The following is a 23610-nucleotide window of genomic DNA, read 5'->3' as shown; positions in this document are numbered from 1 at the left end:
GAAAAAAGGGGAAATTTCCCAACAGTCAGTTCACATTGATAATACAATAATCATATAATAATACAGTTTGCCCACCATGTATGCAAGGAATTGGTTCTGGGGGTCCATGCGCAAATGCAAAACCATGTAAAATCAGGAACCACTGGAAATGCCCCCTAATGAGGAGGAGTGCTGTTTATCTGGTTCTGGAAAAGATGTGTGAGGACTCTGAGAGCTTCCCAGGTATTCCCATGACATTCGCTAGTAAACAAGAAAACCCCACTGAGTGTACTGGTGTGTGTGGGGGGGGGGGAAATAAATGGAGTGTGGGGAACAGTAGTTTTTCCCTGCTCTCCAGCTATTTATTTATTTCCCTCTCGCCCACGTAAGATTGCAATCACATATGCAAAGGCATAAGTTACAAGCCTACTTTATATAAATTTATGTAAGTCATCTACATATCCAAATATGTATCCTCATGAAACTAACTTCAAATATAGCAAGGAATGTGATGTTGTCTTCAGACAGCAGGTATTTATTCTTCCAGGCTCAAGGAATAAGTCTCTTACACTTTTAGTTCAGGATTCACACAATCCACTTTTCTTGTCGTGCCTTTCATCTCCATACTACAGGAATACAGTGGTACCTCTACTTACGAATGACTCGACTTACGAATGTTTCTACTTACGAATGGAGCTCCGTCCGCCATCTTGGATGCTGTTTAGATAGGATTTTTCTACTTACGAATTTTTAGATAGGGTTGCTTCAACTTACGAATTTTTTCTCCCAATGCATTCCTATGGGATTCGACTTACAATTTTTTTCGACTTGCGAATGTGTGTTTGGAACGCATTAAATTAGTAAGTAGAGGTACCACTGTACAGTATACTCTAAAAGTCAATGAACACTTGAAAATATCAAGAAAACTCATATGGACAATGCTGATATTTCCTTCTTGTGAGAGTGGTGCCCTTTTGGGTACCTAAATAACAGCACTCACACTGGCACATATAAGCTGCCTTATACTAAATCAGACCATGATTGCTACATCCAGCTCAGTACTGTTTACATTGACTAGCAGCAGCATTCCAAGGTTTCAGGCAGGTATCTCTCCCAGCCCAACCTGGAGATGGCAGGCATTGAATTTGGGACTTCTTGCATGCAAGGAAGATGCTCTACCATTGAGCTACGGACTTTTTCCAATAGAGGGAAAGATTATAAAGTGGGACTTCCATGATCAGAAGCAGTATAGCCAAATACCAGTTTGTTTATGTGTGCTATAAGAGGAGAGCCCGTTGCCTTCATGTGCTGCTTGTGAGCTTCCTGAAGGCATCTCATTTGTCTCTGTGGGAAGCAAGATACCCAAAAGGATAGGTCTCTGCTCTGATCCAGCAGGACTGTTATGTTGAGAAACTAGAAGGCTTTGTTGCCTTTTTAATGCATTGCACACTCCCCATCTCTCCCCACATTCCATGCAAATTCCTGTTCTGAATCTTCTCATCTCAACTGTCCCTGGAGGATCTAAAAATCACACATCAGTGTGTGTCATGGGCTGACTACACCTGCCTATCTGTACCATTGAAGCAACCACAATTTCTATTTGAAACAGCCCAGGCACGAGACTGGGAAGGGCATCCTTGTTCACGCTGCCAGGTTTCCACAGGGAAATGGAGATGAAACCTCTGAGAGAGGACCTGCATACAGATGGCTTTCTTTCTCTGCAATTGTTTGTTTTTTTTAAAAAAAACCACTAAACACTTTTATCAGGACATTTAAATGACACAAACTACACTGCATCATTTTGTTCTAAGCAAGCACAGATGTCGATCTCCTGGTTTGGTGATCTGGTACTCAGTGCAGCGATTTAAGGGAAGAACTGAGGTTCAATGGTAGAAAATCTCCTTTGCACGGGAAAGCTACCTTTACATTTTGTACAGTATAAAAAGGACACGACTAAACAACTAAACATAAAAAAGGAATAGCAACTGATATACTGTACTTTCAAATTACGTAGCTGCAGAACGTTTGCCAAAGTAATTGCTACAAGCTATTTGGATGGGGCCCGGGCCAGGATCCCACCCCACTGCTAGACTTTCCTACTACGCAGACCGCCCCATTTACTGATTTCTAAAAAATGGATACACTGAAGAACAAAAACGTTACAGAAACTGTCCCTGCGGGAGGAATAGCGAGGCTAAACCCTAACCAGACTGATAAAGGAGGAACAAACCGCTGAGCTTTCTGATTGGTCGCCACGCACGGAAAGGCTCCTCCCCTCGCTGCAATTCAGCCAATCCTGTGTCCCTTCATCAGATTCAAACCCACCTCTCCATACGTCCACACTTTTACAGCCTAGAGATACGAAATCAATAAAGAGTGACGCGTCTCTTTATCTGAGCAGGTCGTTTCCGGGTTCAAATAAGAAAAGCCACTGCCAAACTTCCAGAACTAGCCCAAATCTAGTGCATGCAGAATCTTCGCGCTCCCGTCGACTTGTATGCAGATACGTTACACTTTCAAAACGTCCTGAAAGCAGGAAAGAAAACCATGCTAAATTAGACCCGTGTTAGGCACTTCTGCCTTGAATGCCACTTTGTGTGAGTGTGTACCTGGAAAAAAACACCCAGGCTGCGCTATAACCCTGTATTGATTTTTTTTTGAGAGAGAGAGAGAGAAAACAAAAAAAGAGAAAGAGAAGCAAAAGTTATACTGAACCGTAAGGAGAAACCGCGCACAGATCTATTTGTTAGGAGTCTACGGCCAAGCATGCGCAGCTGTAGCCTCCTCCTCCTGGAAACGCCCACCGCCGAACTCTCGCGAGGTCTCCGCGCGGCTCCTCCCCCTGAGCTCCGCCTGGAAGCCGTAGCGGGTTGCTGAGTCGCGTCTCCCTCGTGGCCGCAAGATGCACGCGGACGACGTGAGTCGGGGGGCAAAGCGAGTGGGGAGGGACTAAGGAGCCTCCTCATTCTTTGAGGGGGAAGAACCGTGTGGAACGGGGAGCCGCATGGGGGTGTGTGGACTGGATGACCCTTAGGGATCCCTCCAACTCCACACAGTTCTGTTCGATTGATTGAGTGATTGAATTTTTATACCGCCCTATACCCGGAGGTCTCAGGGCGGTTCACAGAATAAAATCAAATTACAAAACCACAAAATACATCATCAAAATGAAAAGCAGCCACGCAATTTCCACCCCACCCCCAGTTCTATGATTCTGTGTCTCCCCAGTCGTCGTCTGGGGATCCTTTCCCGTGTAGAACTTTGCACGTGGAAGGTTACCCTTGAGCATGCACAGAGCGCCATTCATTCATTGCCGATTCCAAAAGTGTGTCACTGTGTTTGTTTGTTTGTTTGCATGTGAGTCGGTTACAGTATAGAAAGCTCCCTTACCTCAAGTGGGAAGCTCGCCGTGTTTCCGGATGTTGTTGGGCCTACAACTCCCATCTTCCCTAGCTAGCAGGGCCAGTGGTCCGGGATGATAGGAGTTGTGGTCCCAAGTTTGAAAAACAGCACCTGATCTTAGCTGACCTTTCCTGTAGATGTCAGGACTGAACCAGAGTCCAACTGAATGACCCCTGTCACAGAGATACAGTATGTACTTTCCCGTACTGGGTGTGCTCACATGCATCACATTACAGGCAGGGCTGGGGAACCTGTGGCCCCCCAAAGATGTGGTTGGTATTCCCAACTTCCCTCCGCTCAGCTAGCATGGCCAGTGGTCAGGATTGGTGGGAGTTGTAGCACGCCAACATCTGGAGGCCCCCATCCATGCATTGAAGGCTCAGTTGCTGCTGGGAAGGACCTCTGCTTGAGACTCTCGAGAGTTGCTGCAAGGCAGCTAGGATCATCCATCTATTTCAGCTGATGTTGTCGACTGTGCCTTTCCCAACCCTCCTGTTGTGATCCCTTTAATAGGACCAGGGTCGACGTCCAGCTTTCAAGCTTCCCAAAGGCTTCCGTCCTATTAGTGAGGAATCCGCAATAATTTGATAAAATGACAAAAGAGGTGAAATTAGAGCAAAGTGTTTGCCATGTGTCCAGAATTATAGACATTTTAGAAGGGACTTTGGAGGCTGCCTAGCCGTCCAAAACTAGTGCTCAATGCAGGACCTTCAATTTGGGTTGCAGCTACAGCATATCGGACAAAGAGGATTGATGTTTTGGAGCAGGATGGCATTGGGAGAATTACTAACAAAGCTTTCTCTCTTTGTCAGGTTGTCTGGGACACTCTCGGCAATAGACAGTTCTGCTCATTTAAGATCAAGTAAGTATTCCACTCCCTTTCCTCTACCTCTTGTCAAATTTAAGGGCTACAGGATGTGTTGGCTATTCTAGTACTGCCTGGGGTGGGTAGATTTGGATCTCAGGAAAAAGAACCAACATAAATAGTGATTTAAATTGAGCTCACTCCCCCCTGCCTAATTTGTATCTTTCCTGAACAAGCACACATAACATCAGAATATGTAGGTGTGCTTAAAAAAAATGTTGGATAAGATTTAGGTCCTAGGAAGGCAATAATGGTGATTTCCAGAAGTTGTGGGCTACAGCTTTTATCATTCCTGATAATTGGGCCTGTTGGATGGGGCTTATGGGAGTTGGAGCCCACCCCATCTGAAGAGCGCTATGTTATCTGGTGACCTCCTGGCCAGTGGTCAAGGAAGATAGGAGTTGTAATCCAGCAACATCTGGGGGGCTGCAGGCTCCCTACCCATGATTTAAGAGGACTGCGCCACATAAATTACTAGATGTTCAAACCAACCTTTTGCTTGCCTTTGCCATGCCCCCCCCAGCCCCCTTGGGGCATGGCCAGGTTGCTGCTGAGGACCCCCGGAAAACAACGCACAATGCCATTGTTAAAACATCTGCACTGGCTGCCCATCTACTACTGAGCCAGGTTCATGGTCCTTGCATTAGTTTTTCAAAGCCCTGAACAACTTAGGTCCAGGGTACCTTAGGGAAGGCCTGAGACCTTGTATCCTGGTTCAGTCACTGCAATCGTCTGCAGAAGCACCATTAGCCATCCCCCAAGTTGTTGAGGCGCATCTGACAACAACAATAAATGGAGCCTTTAGTGTCATTGGCTTGGTCCGGTGGAATACTCTGCCAGTGGAGATTCAGCAGGTTCCTTCTGTTTAACTGCCTGCTGAAAATTATTCTGTGCTGGCAGTGGAGAAGACATATTTCTGTTAATAGAGGGCCTCTGTTTTATTTTATTTTTTAATGTAGGTTCGATTGTATATAGATATTTTTGTTGTAGACTGCTTTGATATTTTTTTATGACATTGTGGTATATAAATATGTTTATATTTATAAATAAATAAATAAATAAATAAGAAATGGCATGTGCCAGCTTGCATTGGATATGGGAATTAAGGGAATAAACAGGGCGTATCCAAAATCCAAAATATTATTATTATTATTTTATAATATTTTTATTAATTTTATTTTATTAATATTATTTTGCCTGTGGTTTGAATGTTTACCAGAACATATCGTCCGGCAACCTTCTTCAGCCTGGTGTCCTTCAGATGCTGTGCTTGCTGAGGCTGGTGAGAGTTGGCAGTCCAAAACATATCGGGGGGGGGGGCGCCAGGTTGGGGAAGGCTGCCCTAAGACATGTGACTTTAAACCACCCTGTGCCCATGAAGGTCAGCTTAATTCTTCCGGTTCTGTAGGGACATTCCGTAGTCTGGATTAGAATTAATGTTCTAGGTAATACAAGGTATGGAAACGAATGTTTCATTCCAAGTCTCTTCCTTGTAGGACGAAAACACAGAGCTTTTGCCGGAATGAATTTAATATAACAGGCCTGTGCAACCGCTCCTCCTGCCCCTTGGCAAACAGCCAGTATGCTACCATTAAGGAAGAGAAAGGTGAGGGTCTTTGCTTTGTTCTCCTCAGTGTTATACCTAGATAGCTCAGTTGGCTAGAGTGTGGTGCTGATAATGCCAAGATTGCAGGTTCGATCCCCGGAAGGAGCAGCGGCATATTCCTGCCTTGCAGGGGTTGGATTAGAGGATCCTGAGGGCCATTTCCAACTCTGTGATTCTAGTGGTCTCATAGGTCTTTGACCTCATTAAGGCCCCTCGGGGGAATGCAACTGCGCTACTTGGCTTAAATTTATGGAAGTGCCTTTCAAACAACGTGCAGAAGCCATTAAGAGTTATAAGCACCACCCATAGGTTAAATGCTGTGAATATTATGCACTGGTAGGAGTTATCTGTGACAAATCTTAATGCATCTGATGTGCCACACAATATCGGGGCGGTTAAAAGAAAAGATGAAAGCGCTCTAGCTTAAAATCAAAGATGAAGGGTTTGCAATGGCAGTACCATATCCATGCTTGCCTGGTCCCCGTTTATCCAAAGCCTTGCATCAGACCACCTTGTGCCTGCTCTGGAGCTCTTAGTAGATTTAGGAGCACCTGCTCTTCAGCCACAAGCCTGGTGCTCCAGTAACTTCTGAGCATTGATCTTCCATGGTGTGAGCTGTGTTTGTATTGTGGTCGGCACCCTGCATCTTGTAAACCAAGGCTGCAGCAGACCTCGTGGTGACTATGAATAAGCTGCTTTTGTTCCCTTTTTAGGACAGTGTTACCTATACATGAAGACCATCGAACGTGCTGCCTTCCCCAATCGGCTGTGGGAAAGGGTAAGTCCTCTTTCCAGTCCTCCTAGGATGGCGTGGGTCTGATCTGTTTGTTTTTAGCTTCATGTCTTGGGTTCGTGGTGGTGCAGGGGTTTTTTTTGCTCAAAGAGTGATCAGACTTAAAACAATGGATGTGTTAAAAATTGAAGGAGAGGCTGCGATTCCTCTCTGGCGTTGCTACCTACACTTTCTGAGTTTGATTGCACAGATAGCCCTCATTTCTTAGAAATAGCTGTGAATTTAATGACTTTGAAAGAGGATCAAGATGAATTTTAATGGAGAATAAGGCTATTGGTGTCTACTAGCTACAACATCTGTGTTCGGCCTGTACCTTCAAGGGCGCTGTGCCTCTGGACACTGTTTCCTGATAGTCACAACTGGGGAGTGTGCTGTTTCACTCAGGCCTTGCTTGTTGACTTATTTGTTTATTTATACAAATATGTGGTCTAAACTACTGAGCCTAGGGCTTGCTGATTAGAAGGTCGGCGGTTCGAATCCCCACGACGGGGTGAGCTCCCGTTGTTCGGTCCCAGCTCCTGCCCACCTACCAGTTCGAAAGCATGTCAAAGTGCAAGTAGATAAATAGGTTCCACTCCAGCGGGAAGGTAAACGGTGTTTCCATGCGCTGCTCTGTTTTCGCCAGAAGCAGCTTAGTCATGCTGGCCACATGACCTGGAAAAACTCTCTGCGGACATACGCTAGCTCCCTCGGCCTATAAAGCGAGCACATAGCCCCAGAGTCATCCGTGACTGGACTTAATGGTCAGAGGTCTTTTACCTTTACCATTTTAAGTTACTGTACTTTAAAAAATCAAAGTGGTTTACAGAAACTACATAAAACCATAGAATAAAAACCATATAAAGAAGTTAAAATCAGGAAACACTTGTGGAATGATTAAATGCCTGCACAAGCCTGATGGAAAAAGTTTACAGCAGGTGTTTAAAAGTTGAAATGGAAGACACAAAGGCATCTGATTGGCCACTGTGAAAAAAGGATTCTTGACTAGCTGGGCTTTTGGTCTTATGGTTCAGAGGACTAGTGGATTAACTCTCACCTTCATACCTATTACAGTCTTTCTGCAGAACTTAAGCAAGCAATTTGAAATAAGAACCAGTCTCTAATCTGCGAGGCCCTAGTCAAGAAATGACATCTTAAGCCAGAATGGAAACTGAAGTTTTTTTCAGGGCAAAGTCTGTTTCTCTCTACTTTGCCATGATGGGCCTCTGAGAATATAGGAAGCTGCCTTATACCAGATCAGACTATTTGTCCATCAATCTCAGCATTGTCTACTCTTGACTAGAAGCAGACAATTCAGTGGAGGACTTTCCCTAATTTAGGGTGGCAAAAACCCGAAAGGTCTTCACAGAGCTCCAAAAGGATCTCTGAACAAGGTGAATGGAAAAACAATGGCAAATGAGGACCCACCACAGACTTATCCCCTTCCTAATTTTTGGCAGGTCCGGCTGAGTAAGAACTACGAAAAAGCGCTAGAGGAGATTGACGAGAACCTGATCTATTGGCCCCGCTTCATCCGGCACAAGTGCAAGCAGCGCTTCACCAAGATCACCCAGTACCTGATCCGAATCCGCAAGCTGACTCTCAAGAGGCAGTAAGTTAAGAGGCTCGGCCTGGGGCCTTTTCCTGAGTTTTGTTGTCCCATGCAGACTCGTGCCAACCAGCTGGGAACAGTGGCCACAGTGATATCAAATCCAGCATATCTGTCATTGGGCAGTTTGCCCATCGCAAAAGTCCACAACAGTCACACTTGACTTCAAAAAAGAGGCAACTTCCCTAAAATGAAGGAGCTGCTATTAAAAAAAAGAAGTTGAAAGGGATAATTGGGAGATTCAGATGCCCCCAGAATGCTGAGGAGTTGTTCAAAGGTACTGTAATAGTGCGGGTGGCGCTGTGGGTTAAACCACAGAGCCTAGGGCTTGCCGATCAGAAGGTCGGCGGTTCAAATCCCCGCAACGGGGTGAGCTCCTGTTGCTTGGTCCCAGCTCCTGCCAACCTAGCAGTTCAAAAGCACGTCAAAGTGCAAGTAGATAAATAGGTACCACTACAGCGGGAAGGTAAACGATATTTCCGTGTGCTGCTCTGGTTCGCCAGAAGCGGCTTTGTCATGCTGGTCACATGACCTGGAAGCTGTACGTCGGTTCCCTCGGCCAATAACGCGAGATGAGCGCCACAACCCCAGAGTCGGTCACGACTGGACCTAATGGTCAGGGATCCCTTTACCTTTACTGTAATAGAAACTCGGCTAGAAGAACATTTAAAAAGCCCTAGATACTGGAGTCTTTCTTTCCTAGTTGCTTGTTGACACCTGCTTTTGCAAAATCACTTCACTAACTTCATCTTTGCCTTTGTAGGAGGAAGCTTGTCCCGTTGAGTAAAAAGATCGAAAGGCGCGAGAAGAGGCGAGAGGTAACGCACCTGTCTGTTGCCATGGTTCCTTATTGTTCGTCAGTTTATCTCTCATTCAGTCCAGAGGAAGCATGCAGCTCCTGTAAGGGCTGCTGTTTCTGCCTCCCCTAATACTCCAATTAGCACCAGGCACCTATGTTTTGGAGCCACCATTTCAACTTCCCACAATGCCCCCAGTAGAGCTTTGCTCACCAGCTACATCTCCCAGATCTTGTTGCCTTACATGGAAACTTAAGAAGCTGCCAAATATAGAGTCAGGCCATTGGCCTGTCTAGCTTAGTATTATCTGCACGGACTGGTAGCAGCTCTTGTGGGGCTTTAGGCAGGAGACATTCCCAGCCCTACCTGGAGATGCCAGAAATTGAACCTGGGACCTTCTGCATGGAAGGTAGATGCTGTATCAATGGGCATTTTTTTAAGCAAGGCATTTATAACTGCTTGTCTACAATCCCAGGTGGAATAGGAGGGGGGGAAGCCCCTGCAGAGTCCTGGCTCCTGATGAAGATGGGAGGAACTAACCTATTTCCAAAAGGCACCCTCCTCTCCTCTCTCCCCCACTCACCTCCATCCATCATGAAAAACATTCATGATAAATCCACTGTTTCCTTCCTCCAAATCAACTCATCCCTTCATTTTTGTTGCCCAGGAAAAAGCTCTGGTTGCTGCTCAGCTGGACAACGCAATTGAGAAAGAATTGCTGGAGAGACTCAAGCAGGAAACGGTAAGATGCTGTGATGCGGTGCATGGTGTTTGTGCAGGGGTCAATTAACCAGGTTGCTTCCCCAGGAGCCAGTGAAAGAAACACCTACCTGATCCGAATCCGCAAGCTGACCTTTGCCAGCCTGGTTGCCTCCCCCCCCCCGATGTTTTGGATGACAACTTTGGCTGTTGAGAGTTGTTGTCCGAAACATCTGGAGGGACAGAAGAGGATCCTGGGGCCAACGGAATGGCCTGATTCTGCATGATGCTCAGCAGATAGCCGACATTAGAGCACTGTATTGCTGATCCCAAATCTAGTGTTCAGCGCTCAGATCATTTTCTTTGAGCTCTGCAGCTCATGGCAGAATTTCGGGGGGAGGGGGGAGAGTCCAGGGCCAGAATGAGCAGAGAGCCCCCCCCCCAACTCAGCACAGCTGGCTTATCGGATTTCCAAATAAGTATGCATGTTACCATCTTAACTAATAATAATAATAATAATAATAATAATAATAATAAATCCTTCCAGTAGCACCTTAGAGACCAACTAAGTTTGTCATAGGTATGAGCTTTTGTGTGCATGCACACTTCTTCAGATACACTGAAATGGAAGTCACCAGACCCTTATGAATAGTCAGAAGGTGGGGAGGGGTATTGCTCAGAAGGGTGGTGGGAATGGGTGATTGGCTGATAGGAGTGGTAAACCTGTTGTTTTGTTTTGACTACATCAGACCAACACGGCTACCTACCTGTAACTAGTACCATCTTAACTGTATGACTGTTAAGTCCCATGTCTTAAAATTTCCTAACTGCAGCTAGACTAATTGCAGCTGGAAAATGGCTGAAACGTAGATGGGGTGGGGGTGGGGGTGGGACCACCCAAGCAGGAGTGAATCCGGCCACTCGTTGACATCATCCACTGACTTCAACTGATGGGCTGGTGGGAGCAGCGTGGGGGAAGTAGCCTTGCGAGCCAGAATTCACTTGTGGGATGGCGGTTCCTTACCCTTGGTTGGGTTAAGATTATCCTTGGCAGAAGCCACAAAGTTATGGAATGTGCTGGCTAATGCTGCAGACTTTGAAAGGTTGGCAGAGTGTTCATTCCTATTTTGTATCCTATTGTATACAGAGTTGTCTATGTCTTTGAATCTGTGGCTTTTTTGTGTGCTTTTGGGGATCATCTATCTAATCATCCTTCCTCCTTAATGTGCTCCATCTTCAGTATGGCGATATCTATAACTTCCCCATCCATGCCTTCGACAAAGCTCTAGAACATCAGGAAGTGGAGAGTGAGAGTGACTCGGATACAGAGAAGAAGGACGAGGAAGAAGTAATGCTTTTGAAACTCTTTTCCCAGCTTGTGTGTTTTGCAGATGCGGATTGGGCCAATCAGGAAGACAGGAAGTCAGTGTCTGGTTTGGTAGTGAGGATTGGAAACATGTTCTTATCCTAGGTCTGAGAGAAAGAGCACACAGCCATTTGAACTGGGCCCATAACCTGTCAAGGTTTCTTCCTAATGAGTGATTGATTAGCTCATTAGGTCTTTGCCAAACATCACAACACTCTCTAGGGCTGGAGGGCAGGATCTGTGCAACTCTCTATGCTTTGCACATTTATACTAAGGAGAGAATTAGATCTGCAAGTTATTTTTGTCAAATGGCTTGTATTCTTGCCAAACAGCACTTACAACTTTCGCAGAGTTCTCTGTTCCCTTCCCTAAGCTTTCCTCATCCAGAAATAATGTCTTGGATGGGATTTACAGGGGTGGCTAAATATTATTTGCCTGTGCATTAAATGTTTGTGTACTTAGACTAGCCCAAGGCTCTGCATATGGGACATCACAATCATAGCCAGAGCCTCATCACTTGCCAAGAAACCTCAGATACAGACTGGCATTGCCAAAGAAACCACAGCTGTTCACTTGGCTGTTACGCACTATGTTTCAATTTGTGCTTTTTCTCCTTCCAAGAACTGGGTTTCCAAAAACCTTGGATTTCATTGATCAAGGACTTGGAACCGGGTGAAGGATCTTATCATGTAGACTGAAATTAGGAAAAAAGAAAAGTGTAGCCACGTGAGAAGGAACACCCGTCCTTCCCCTTGATCTGTCAGGAATGCTGTAATTGCATTCTGCATTGCAAATCCTGCATGGGGGTGGGGGTATTTGACCTAGAATAAGGCCCCTTCCAACTCATATTCTGCTATGTTTTGCCTGTAGGACTCAAACAAGAGAGAATTTGTGGAGGTAGATGAAAGTGACCTCAGTGACTTTGAGGTAAGTGCCGCCTGTCAAAAACTGTTTATGAAAATTTAGAGCTTCTTACGTTTCATTTGTTCTACTGGAACACTGGAACACGCTTTTTGCTATTTACTCTGGCCTGCCTCCCCTTCCTTTGTGTCAAATTTAAGTGCTGTGCAGACTGATGGTGCTGTAAGATCATGCTGGAATCTGGAGGTGGGAGAGGAGAAGGCGTGTGATGAGATTATTCCATTCCCACCAAGGGATCCTCCCTGAACATAATGGAGAGAAACTGGGTCTTTGGGTTTAAGCCCCACCAGAGTCCTGTGCTGCTCCTGACCAGCATTTGTTTCAGTAGAACCTGTCCTGTAACCCTTTGCTGGTTCCTCCCAATATTTTCTGCTCTACTTAACTTGTGTACTTGCTACACACAATGCACACACCTCCCTCAAAGCAGGGCTGGGAATCAATATGGAAAGTATGACGAGAATAACCACACATTGGGAGGAACAAAATGCCAGTGGGGTGTAATGGTTAGAACAGGCATCCCCAAACTTTGGCCCTCCAGATGTTTTGAACTACAATCCCCATCATCCCTGACCACTGGTCCTGTTAGCTAGGGATCATGGGAGTTGTAGGCCAAAACATCTGGAGGGACGCAGTTTGGGGGTGCCTGGGTTAGAATGTCAGGCTAGGAGCTGGGAGACCAGGGTTCAAATCCCCACGTGGCTGTGAAGCTCACAGGGTTGTTTGTGTGGATTGCAGAAGGGGAGAACTTCGTGCCACCTTGAGCTCCTTGGAGGAAAAGGTGGGCTATAAATGAAATGCATAGATAATAAAACAAATAAAAGTTGTATGTAATACAGGCTCTGCCGTTGACTTAAGTGGACAGGGAGGGCAGCGATGTTCAGAACGTACCAAGCAGTTTCACACAAATTCTACACAAGGCCTAATTATATATACTTCTATCATGTTTCATTTTACTCGCATTTTCCCTTAAAACCAATAGCCTCCAAATACTTGCACTGTTATGCCTAATGCACCTGTTTTCTCTGCCAAGGATATGGATAAACTGGCAACGAGCAGTGAGGAGGACGAGGAGGCTACATCTAGTGAGGAAGAAGAGAAAGGCAAGCAGCCCAAGTCTAAGGGCAAAACTCCCTTGAAAGGGCCAGCAGTCAGGAAAAAACGAGCTTATGTTGAAATAGAGTACGAGCAGGAGACAGAACCGTTGTCTAAATCGAAAGCAACGTGATTCCTCCCAGTTTTTGTGTCTGGGGGCATATCTGAAAAATGGACTCAATGAACTAGCTGGTGGACTGAATGAACTAGCTCCAAGACTCAAGATCATACAGGAAAAGTTCCAGCTGCTTGAAGACCTAGTGAGCTGGCATTCCCAGATGCTGCAGGGTATATTTTTGCATATTGACAATTTAAAACTTCATCTATTTTTAAGGCTACCCAACTAAGATTGTTAAATACTTGTATATGTCTATTAATTTGTGAGCTGCATTGAAGGGATTTTGGGGGGGTTGGGTTGGGAGGTATAAAAGTGGCATATAAATATGAATCAGAACAAACCTGTAATTGCCTTTTTATTACGTAATGCCCTCCTTTCTCCAATATTAGACAGTTTATATATAGCATGAGTCTTAAAAGCTAGGAATGTTCTTCCTTCCAACTTTGAACACAGTGAATATAATCCTCCCCACTTGAGATCAGGGAGTGATACTTTTTACAGGCTCCTCCTCTACTTTTCTTAGGCATTCCTTGAGGGACTCATCTTGACAGCTGCGTCGGACTCCTTGTAGTAGGACCTGGATATTAGTGATGGGAAGAAACCAAATTTAATCATGTTAGAAGTGGGCAGCAACATCCTCTTATCTGCTCTATTTCTGACACAAGAATCTCCCTTATTCCAAGTCAGACCATTGCTCACTATTGTCCAGACAGGTGGGCAGCTGCTCTCCAGCATTTCGGGTGCCTTTCCCAGTCCTACCTGGAGATGCCAGTGACTGATTTTAGGATGTTCTGAATGCAAAGCACCTATGAGCCAGGTGCTGAGGCTGTTGTCTGTGCACTGCAAGGTGTACTTCCTTGACGGAGCTAATTTTAGTATTAAAATCCAGGAGGAGTGGTCCCATCAATCGGGAGTATGACAAGAGTATTAATTAGCATGTCCATTTGAGAAAAAGGACTGCACTTAATTTATTTCTTATGGACACATGCGTGTTCATCAGCTGCTGATCTGTGGTGACTGCCAGACATATGCAACACACCCAGAGGCTCCGCAGTTGTCTCTTGTTAAGTAGAGGGCCTGCTTTTCCCTAAATCGCAGGCATGCTGAACCTTGGGCTCTCCCTTGATCTTGCTTACCTTCACCTGTCCGTGAGAAGCGTGATCCAGTAAGATAAGGCACTCAGTGGCTTTCTGGAGTAACTCTGCTTTCACTGGTTCTGGTGTTAAGCTCCTGTCTGTAGCCACATCCAACATCATTCTCAGCAAAGCCTTGAGAAGGACAGCAAGGCGGCAGGACATTCTATAGCAAGGAGATGGCAAACTCATGTCAGCCTGACTTGAAAGCTACTTCTGGAGCCAGCTGCATCCCAGGAGGAGGTGCCACTACAATTTATCCAGCTATGACCCCTCCCAGAGTAGGGAACAATGGGAACCTTCTGGAGCAGACTTTTGACAGGCGATGGAGCAGCAGGGGAAGGGGAAAGATGGGCAAATTGCTGCCAGAACTCTGCTCCTCTAAGCCCCTGTATCTAGTGGATTTAGGAAAGGGAAAGAAAAATGGGATGAGGAAGTGCAGGAGCCTTATGTTGACCCTGCTCTCAGAAGAGAAGGTCCAGACTCCTGTTGAAAGCGATAGCAAGTTTGCTAGTCCTGCCTTGTGACCTTGGACAAGAGGCAAACCTGTCTGATTGCCTTGAACTGAGCCTGTTGAGCCAAAGCTCTTGTACAACCAGGACAGTCCAAACACCATAACAGCCTGATGAATTTCAGCTAAGGCTCACTGGGTTTAGGCCCCCATATCCATTTCAAAAGCCTGTGGCGGGTTCAGGAATCAGAAGTTCTCATTTCCTACTAGCTAGATATTTGTATTTAGGCAGGCAAAAGTGTTTACTGCTTTCACTCAAGTTTTTGGCTTCACACTGAGGTCAGAAGCAGCACCTCCAAAGTAGTGGGAGTAGTTTCCATGCTGCCAACCCACCTCTGAGAAGTATGCTTCTTGACCGTAACAGCGGCGACGGGTTTGTTTTTTTAAAGCAAGATCAACTGAAGAGAAAAATGCACCTCTACAAATACACAGCTACTGCCCAGTGCTTAGGGCTCATCAAAGTACCTGGGCCAGGCATGCTGTATGGTGTGTTTCAAGGTTTCTAATGTCGCCAATCTAGCCGTTTCGTCGGGACCATCAGAGACCTCCAGGTATCCCACAATCACCCGCTGCAACCTCTTCAGATGACGAGCTATCTGAATGCCGAGCCTCTCAAAAGACAAATCAAGGATTATAAACCTCTGCACAAAGGGAGGCTTATCTGCTTACAGGGTTCGCCATTAAAATACTCACCTCTCCACAAAGGCGGGCAGGTTCCTGGCATACACCCTCCGTAAGGGGAGCCGGTGCTCCGGCTCCATGTGGGTCAGGACCAGCTGGAGCACCTCATCAGAAGGCGCGCCAAGCTGGGGGTTGTGGGGCAGCCGCTGCAGGGCCTTCTCCAGGATGGGAAGCAAGTCCAGCAAGCACAGCAACACAACCTGTAAAGAGTAACAGGATGGGTTTAGAGAAAAAGCAAGTAACATCTGAAGCGGAATTCTGGAAGATTGAGGACAGGCAAACTAAAGTACTTCTTCGCACAGTGCTTAAACTACAGCTTCCGGGTCATGTGGCCAGCATGACTAAGCCACTTCTGGCGAACCAGAGCAGCGCACAGAAACGCCGTTTACCTTCCTGCCAGATACCTATTTATCTACTTGCACTTTGATGTGCTTTTAAACTGCTAGGTGGGCAGGAGCTGGGACCAAGCAACGGGAGCTCACCCCGGCGCGGGGATTCAAACTGCCGACCTGATTGGCAAGCCCTAGGCTCTGTGGGTTTAACCCACTGCGCCACCCGCGTCCCACTCAGTGTTACATTGGCTTTAACCTTTAATATCTGCCCTTGCTGTTTGGAAGGGCTAAAGGAAGCACAGGGTAGCAAATCAGAAAGTCATCCACACATGCCATCCTACCAATGTAAAATTTCCTTCCCCCGGCCTGCCAAACAACTTTTGGGGAGGCTGGGGAAGCACAACTACATAGGAATATGACTGTGTGCATGAGTATGTCAGCCCGGGCCCTGCCCATCACCACTCACATCCAGTGGCGTGTCGCCCTGCAATAGCCCACCCATTGCTGGATGTGGCTTTCAGGACCAAAAAGGTTGCCATCCTTACTGTAGAGTGTAAAGCATCTGTAATCTTGTATTTAGTCCACCACCTGAATAAATTTAGTAGAGTTAAAGAGGAAACACCAGTCTTTATATTACCTGTATGAGCCGGGCGTCCTTGCTATAAAGGTGGTTGAAAAGGGCATGGTAAACAACCTGCACCCTGTTATACTGGCAGAGGTCAGCCGCTGGCTGCGAGGAAAGGAAATGATTGTTATCATCTGATCAGCATTAGGCACAAGGAATTCCGTAGAAGGGGCAATGTTCACCCATACTGTTAAAAGGGGTGGTGGCATGACACAAGCTTTGACGGGACCTTTACAAACCCCACCCAACAGGACAGCAAATGAGAAGATGCCAGTTAGTGGCACTGCAGTTTGGACAATGAGATGCTTGAAGTAAGCAAAACAGTAAGTAAGACCATGCTGTACTTGGAAACTTCTTGGGTTGTCCAGTGTGAGCTGAAAGGGTTAATAGCTCAGCAGTCGTCCTGTATCACGAGGGGCCCTGTGACGTGTCATGTAAACAGGGAACAGGAAGTAGTACCTGTTGCTGTTGTGTATCTGTAATATATGACATTGTCTGTTTCTGTTTCTGCCCATTCGTGTCGCAGTTTCCAGCTGAGATGGACCTGAACTCCCCCGGCTGGAGTTAGCCTTAATAAATCTTCTTTGTTTTAATGAACAAGGAGTCAACGCGAGTTATTTTTCACAGGCACGAAGAGGCACAGAAAGCTAGATAAAAGTTTCCGCTGCTACAGACTGTTATCTGAACTCAGGAGGAAAAGTTTCTAGGCGTTTAGAAACAAGGCTTGATATTTGGAAGCGTACTGGGCTGAGTTTAAGCAACGCTTCAACAACACAGCTAATAGTTGTCGTAGGCAGATCAATTCTCTGCTATCCTTCTGTCTCACAAGGTTGTGTTTATTGTTGTTTCCCAATTGGATAATTGGACAACATTCTATATCCAGAAGATGCACTCAGGTCCTCCATGTGAGAACAGAATGATGGACTAGATGAGCCTTCGGCATGATCCAGTAGGTGTCTTCTTATGTCCGCATGGTGTCTGCTCTCATTTAAAACCCAATACAGCAGCATCACCCAAATCCACCTTTCCTTCCCCCACAACTCCCACTACAAAGGTAGTGAGAATGCAACTGGACACTAGGCCAAGTATCAGTCTTTGATCCAAGGGTACCTATGTTAACAGCAATGATCTAATGGCTGCCAATTCTCATGAACGCTGTTTCAGTTGTGGGGAAAATAATTAGTAAAATGGAGGTAGGTGTGTGTATTCAGCCCCTGCTAACACTTTCTCCTGTGGCTCTGAGATGATTCTTTACTCTGAAGTCAGACAAAGTCATAAAGCCATCCCCAACAATTGGCTGAAGACCAGAGGACTCTGATGACCCAGTTCATGGCCCCCCAAATGCCAATGTACGTCTGTCCTTACCACATTCCGAATGATATGGTGTAGGCACTGCACTCCCAAGATTTTATTTTCCTCTCGGTAGTCGTCCGACAGCAGCAGCGACGGCGGCAGGACTTTCTCCAAGTGAGGGCCAAGCCAGGGCCTTGTGACATGTTGGAGCGTGTAGGAGAAGACATGCTTTGTAGCTGGGCTGCGCTGCCATGTATCTCTGGAGCAGAGGAAAAGGGAATCATTGCACATCTTGGGAGGTGAAATGGAGCTAGGATCAAATTATAGATGGGCTGCTGGTGGTGCATTAACAACATAAACTTATACATTAAACTTATACCATAAACTTATACATCTGAAGGCAGCCCTGTTTAGGGAAGCTTTTAATCTTTAAGAAATTAGGGTATTTTAATATTTCTGTTGGAAGCCGCCCAGAGTGGCTGGGGAAACCCAGCCAGATGGGCGGGGTATAAATAATAAATTATTATTATTATACCAGATCCATCTTTCTGCCCTGCTAGCCCTAGGACTATACTCTGGCTAGAGCTCTCAGGCCAAGAGGGGGCTTTCCCTGTCACCTGTGACCCAGCCCTTTTAACAAGGACCCTGGGATTCAATACAGCATTTCTGCATGCAGTGCCTGTGCTCTCACTGAGGTATGGTGGCTCCAATTCATAGATGTGTGCTAATTTCAGTCACACAGCACTAATTCAAAAGGTGGTGAAGGTAACAGTGATTTGGGGGTGGAAGCCAGGGCCTTGGAAGATGCTTGTTTCAAGCCGGAGTTCTGTTGGGCACATCTAAATATTTCTCCCATAACTGGAGGCAGTTCAGAAATGCTCCCCCCCCCAATGTCAGCCACAGTGGGGCAGCCAAAAAGCAGGCAATTTACCCACCTTATTCAAGCCAAGAGTGAGAAACAAGAGTGGCAAGCCTGCAATACCAGCCACCACAAAGTGACTTTAGTGGTAACAGGCTTGATTTTCAGAGAAGCAGCCCCTTACCATGGTGAATGGAATGAATAAGCCTTGCAAGCCAGAGGTCCTAGGTTCAATTTTTGGCATCTCCTAAACGGCCTCGGTCCTATATACCTGAAGGAGCGTCTTCACCCCCACTGTTCAGCCCGGACACTGAGATCCAGCGCCGAGGGCCTTCTGGCGGTTCCCTCACTGCGAGAAGGAAAGCTACAGGGAACCAGGCAGAGGGCCTTCTCGGTAGTGGCGTCCGCCCTGTGGAACGCCCTTCCATCAGAGAAAATGCCTAAAGGCAGCCCTGTTTAGGGAAGTTTTTAATCTGTGATTTTAATGTACTTTTGTATTTGTTGGAAGCCGCCCAGAGTGGCGGGGGAAACTACACTTGATCTTAGCCAAAAGGCCGAGAAGCGATGGAAAAAAACTGGAAAAAATTTTGGTCAAAAGATATAAATTTTACTGCTTGCTATACGTTGAGAGAGAATTATATAAAGATGCACTATAGGTGGTATATGGTCCCGGAAAAATTGGCTAAGATAAACAAATCTCTAAGTAACAAATGCTGGAGATGCAATGCAGCCTCCGGCAGTTTGTTTCACATATGGTGGACATGCCCGATGATTAAAAAATTTTGGGAAGCAATTCATGAGGAAATCAAAAAACTACTAAAAACCTCATTTGCAAAAAAAGCAGAAATGTATTTATTAGGCATTTTGAATAATAACATACCGAGTGAAAAAAAAAGTATTTTTTTGTACGCCTCAACGGCTGCAAGATTGCTAATAGCCAGCAATTGGAAGAGTACTAACATCCCATCTAAAGGACAATGGGTTGACAAAGTGTGCGAGTACTTAGAGCTAGCAAAACTAACGGATATAATCCATCAAAAACCCAAAAACAAAGTTAGAAAACAATGGGAATGTTTAAATGAATACTTGGGGAAATATGGCAAGGGGACAAAAATTCGGTTGTGCCTCGAATGATCTTGTCGGACGCGAGAACTGGAATTAGAAGACATGTAAACTGACTACTGATATAACTACGATATTTACAAAAAGACAGACTACGCACTACGATTGTAACTGTACGAAGAAGCGGTGGAAGTAGTGACTTACCTGTTTGGACTTACCTTTTTTCTTCTTGTATTTCTTGGGACTCCTCTCTTTTTCTTTTTGAGTCTCAACGTTCTTGTTAACCCTTTTCTATTTCTTTTTATTCTACCTTATCTATATATCCATTTTCCTTTCTCCTTTTTTCTTTTCCTTTCCCTTTTCTCTTCCCTTTTTTATTTTTCCTTTTTTTTTTTTAATTTTTGTTTTTTTCTCCCCTTTTCTTTTTTCTTTTCCCTTTTTTTTTGCAAACTCTATGAATTCTTGTGATGATTTGTGGTTAAGCTTATATAAATGCAATGATGATTGTTATCTGTTATGGTTTTTATTCATGTAAATCAATAAAGGTTTTTCTAATAAAAAAAAAAAAAACAGAGTGGCGGGGGAAACCCAGCCAGATGGGCAGGGTATAAATAATAATAATAATAATAATAATAATAATAATAATAATAATAATAATTAAAAGGGTTAGGTACAAGCAAGTGATGGTATATGCTTGCTTCCTAGGTTCCTTGCAAGATCAGCGCCAGACTCTTCACTTGCAGCAAGCAATGATCAAGGCTAGAGAACTAGCTGCAAGGAAACATAGGAAGCTGCCTTATACCATTGGTCCCTCTGCTCAACATTGTCTATGCTGATGTTAGCTACCCTGACTGACAGCAACTCTCCAGAATTTCAGGCAGGGTTCTCTCCCAGCCCTACCTGGAGAAGTCAGGGATTGAACTTGGGATCTTGTGCATGCAAAGCAGCTGCTCTATCCTATGGCCCTTCCACAGAATCCCCATATTCAAGTCCCCAGTGGGATGAAATAACTGAAGAACATTCCACAGTTCTCACACGCCACAGCCGTCTTTCTGCCTAAAACACCACACCCACAATACCTCGCAGAAGTTACTAGGGTTGCCAGACTCAATAGTGGACAAGACTTCTGTGCCCAGGGTGGATAAAAATCAATGATTTTTTTAAAAAATAAAATAAAATAAAAATCAGATTTTTTTTAATTTAAATCGATTTTTTTGATTTAAATCGGATTTTTTAAAATAAAATGCTTTTTGAGGAAAATATATTACCATCCAAAGGTTGTTGCATCATGAAATAAAGATTAGTTTTTTTAATTATGTAGAATAAGGTTGTATATGTTTATTTTTTTTTGGCAAATAAATTCCATTAATCCATTCACAATGTCATGCTCTTCCAGAGGTTTTTGTAAGATTATTGGGCAGTTTCTCTGCCTACAAGATATTATCACAGATGCTTGGTTAACTTTTGCAGTTCTCAAAACTGAATTTGACTCAACAGAGATCACATGCCTCTTCTTCCCAGCAAAAATGTTATAACATGAACAGAGTTGAGAAAAAGACCTTAATCCTATTGTTCTACAAACCTATGAATACAGAAACAACCCCTTCAGTGCTAAGTTTCAAGAAGTTCAGTGAATAGAATAGAAACAATATTTTTCTGATTGTTTGGAGTGGACAGTATTTAAGTTTTTCATGTGTAGGCTGGGCTGACAGTCTAAGTTTCTTAAAATATATATATTGTTTTTGTTTAGCCAAATTAGTTAACAAACATGGATGTTTGTTTAAGCAAATAACATATGCTGTAATGTTATTGTTTCAGTTGAATAAATCTATTTAAATTATTATTAAGGTAATGATTATTTTTCTCCTTCCTAAGTACAACAGTAAAGTTGTCCAAATATGAATGATTAACCTATTAAACTGGGGATAAAAAACTAATATGAAAAGTTGTTATTCTAAAAATCTTCATCTACTTGCATATTAAAGTTATACCAGCAAGAATTAGTCTTTATGTAGAAAACTATGATTTAAATCAAGCCTTACTGACTAGTGATTTAAATCATGATTTAAATCGTGATTTAAATCAGTTTGATTTAAATCAAATCCACCCTGTCTGTGCCTTTAATTGCCCTGCTCTCTTTTGAGTCTGGAAACCTTAAAGAGAAACCAGCAGACCCTTTGTTTAATTTCCAAGCAAAGGGTCTACTGGTTTCTCTTTAAGGTTTCCAGCCTCAAAAGAGAGCAGGGCAATTAAAGGCACAGAAGTCCTGTCCTCTATTGAGTCTGGCAACCATAGAAGTTACATTCAATTTGGGACTTCCAAACAATCCTGAAAATCTCGAAACATTGTCACTGGTGGGTGGTCCATATGAACCGTTTTGTCCCTATTAAAGGCCCCACAAATATAGTTAGCCTCCGACAACCATCACTGGGCTTTCAGTTCACTTACTTGGTCAACTCTGGTTTCAGGCACTGCATCACCACCGCCAACCACCCTGTTTCGTCTTCACGTGCGCCTCTCAGGAACTCAGGTACCGACCGGCAGTCTGAAGCCTGAAGGAGACCATCCAGCAGCTCTTGAGCCACGCGCCGAGTTTTTTGTGTGGTCCACAACCTCTCTGCAACATGTGTCACAGCAAAAAGATACAAGGGCCCTGCCACTTGGCGCAAGACGGGACCAACCACTGCAGTACCAAGTCTCTCGAGGCCTTTAGCCGATTCCACTTTGGCCACGATGCTGATGAAGCCCAGGCTGACGTCTGCTGCTCGGCTGGCTACCGCAGCATAGGAGGGGTCACTGCTGGGGAGACCTCCTCCCTCTGGCTCCTGCTGGGGTGGTCCCGCATAGAGCGTGAGCGCAACCACCAGGTCACGAAGCAGGGTGGGGGTGGCATTCTGGTGGCAGCTCCCAAAGAGCCACTGGCAGTCTACAGCCTCCAAGATGGCCAGGAGGTCTTTGATCATGCCTGCCTTGGCATCACTGCTGGCTCCCCTGCTTGCAAAAAGCTGCAAGAATTGGGAGAGAACCTGCTCTGCTGGGGGGTACTCGAGGCACCCCTGGCCCTCTGGGATGGCCCACTGTAGGGAATCTAGCAAGGGATGCTGCGCCATGGCTCTGGGTCGTGGTGGACCTCTATCTTCTCCCCCCTCCCCCCCAAAAACTTTTACCCCTCCTCCCAGCAAACTGGTTCCTGGCCTCCCTGCATTTATTCCAACCCTTGCTGAGAATGCTAGCTCCCCCCGGGAGTATTTAGTCTTCTCATAAGGCCTTTACTGGCACCTCTGAATATCTGAGCGCTAATACTCAAGTCTGAGCTATTAAACCAGAGCAAAGGATTGGCCAGAGGGCTCTCACCACAGAGAGGCCACAGCCTAGAGCGGCCTCACTAGGCCTCCCAGTGAATCGGAACTCGGCCAGCAGCGGATTTCCGTTTTCAATCGGAAGTTCAAGCGGAGACCCTAGAGATAGGAAATAGAACACGCGGTCGGGGAAGCCTCAGAAGCATTCCCGACGCAAAACTGTCAAAGGCCTTTACCTTCTCACTCTAACGCCCGGTGCCAAGTAGTCATGCTTTCCACTACACTGAAGTCAAGGGATAGAGAGAGAGAGAGGGTGTCTGCACGGAATGTCATGGCTGACGACGAACAAAATGGTGGCTTCCGAGTTGAACCGGAAGTTCAGCCTACGTGCCGCTCTAGAAGTTAATCTCTATGAACATCTCCTCCTCCTCATGTAGCTTCGCCAATTTCTCCCTGTTTTAAGCCCATCCAGCCTACTCTATTCTATTCAGGCTGCTTTGGCCGCGAAACTGTAGCCCTCGGCAACAAATCGAAGCCTTCTGTCGCCGGAAAGCACCGATGCTTTCCCACAGGTCGCAAACCGGTTTCC

At 45.3% G+C, this 23610-nt stretch overlaps 2 protein-coding genes across 2 annotated transcripts; one reads left to right on the top strand and one right to left on the bottom strand.

Moving 5' to 3' along the window:
* Window positions 1-2791: 2791 nt before the first annotated feature.
* MAK16 (MAK16 homolog) lies at window positions 2792-13566 on the top strand. Its single transcript, XM_035139716.3, has 10 exons — window positions 2792-2896; window positions 4194-4243; window positions 5743-5852; window positions 6566-6630; window positions 8085-8236; window positions 8997-9051; window positions 9698-9772; window positions 10970-11077; window positions 11966-12022; window positions 13047-13566. The coding sequence occupies exons 1-10, from the start codon at window positions 2882-2884 to the stop codon at window positions 13239-13241; spliced, it is 882 nt and encodes a 293-aa protein (XP_034995607.1). The 5' UTR covers window positions 2792-2881; the 3' UTR covers window positions 13242-13566.
* Window positions 13565-23587, bottom strand: TTI2 (TELO2 interacting protein 2). The gene is made up of 7 exons (XM_060268530.2): window positions 22171-23587; window positions 17874-18060; window positions 16521-16613; window positions 15564-15751; window positions 15336-15479; window positions 14363-14525; window positions 13565-13803 (listed from the first exon to the last, which is right to left on the bottom strand). Exons 1-7 carry the CDS (start codon window positions 22830-22832, stop codon window positions 13705-13707), a joined length of 1536 nt encoding a protein of 511 aa, XP_060124513.1. The 5' UTR covers window positions 22833-23587; the 3' UTR covers window positions 13565-13704.
* Window positions 23588-23610: the final 23 nt, after the last annotated feature.

This window comes from Zootoca vivipara, chromosome 14 (assembly GCF_965207765.1).
Source record: "Zootoca vivipara chromosome 14, rZooViv2.hap1.1, whole genome shotgun sequence".
Lineage (NCBI taxonomy): Eukaryota > Metazoa > Chordata > Lepidosauria > Squamata > Lacertidae > Zootoca > Zootoca vivipara.
This window is presented reverse-complemented; position numbering and strand designations above follow the sequence as displayed.

What these genes read in the sequence shown, in the direction of transcription:
- MAK16 (XM_035139716.3), top strand. An exon ending in TTCTGCTCATTTAAGATCAA is followed by an intron (nt 4,244 to 5,742) that starts GTAAGTATTCCA and finishes TCTTCCTTGTAG; the next exon opens with GACGAAAACACAGAGCTTTT. An exon ending in TACCATTAAGGAAGAGAAAG is followed by an intron (nt 5,853 to 6,565) that starts GTGAGGGTCTTT and finishes TTCCCTTTTTAG; the next exon opens with GACAGTGTTACCTATACATG.
- TTI2 (XM_060268530.2), bottom strand. Translation starts at nt 22,832, where the DNA reads ATGGCGCAGCATCCCTTGCTAGATTCCCTACAGTGGGCCATCCCAGAG. An exon ending in ACCATATCATTCGGAATGTG is followed by an intron (nt 16,614 to 17,873) that starts GTAAGGACAGAC and finishes CTTTCCTCGCAG; the next exon opens with CCAGCGGCTGACCTCTGCCA. An exon ending in ATACAGCATGCCTGGCCCAG is followed by an intron (nt 14,526 to 15,335) that starts GTACTTTGATGA and finishes TCCTTGCTATAG; the next exon opens with AATGTCCTGCCGCCTTGCTG.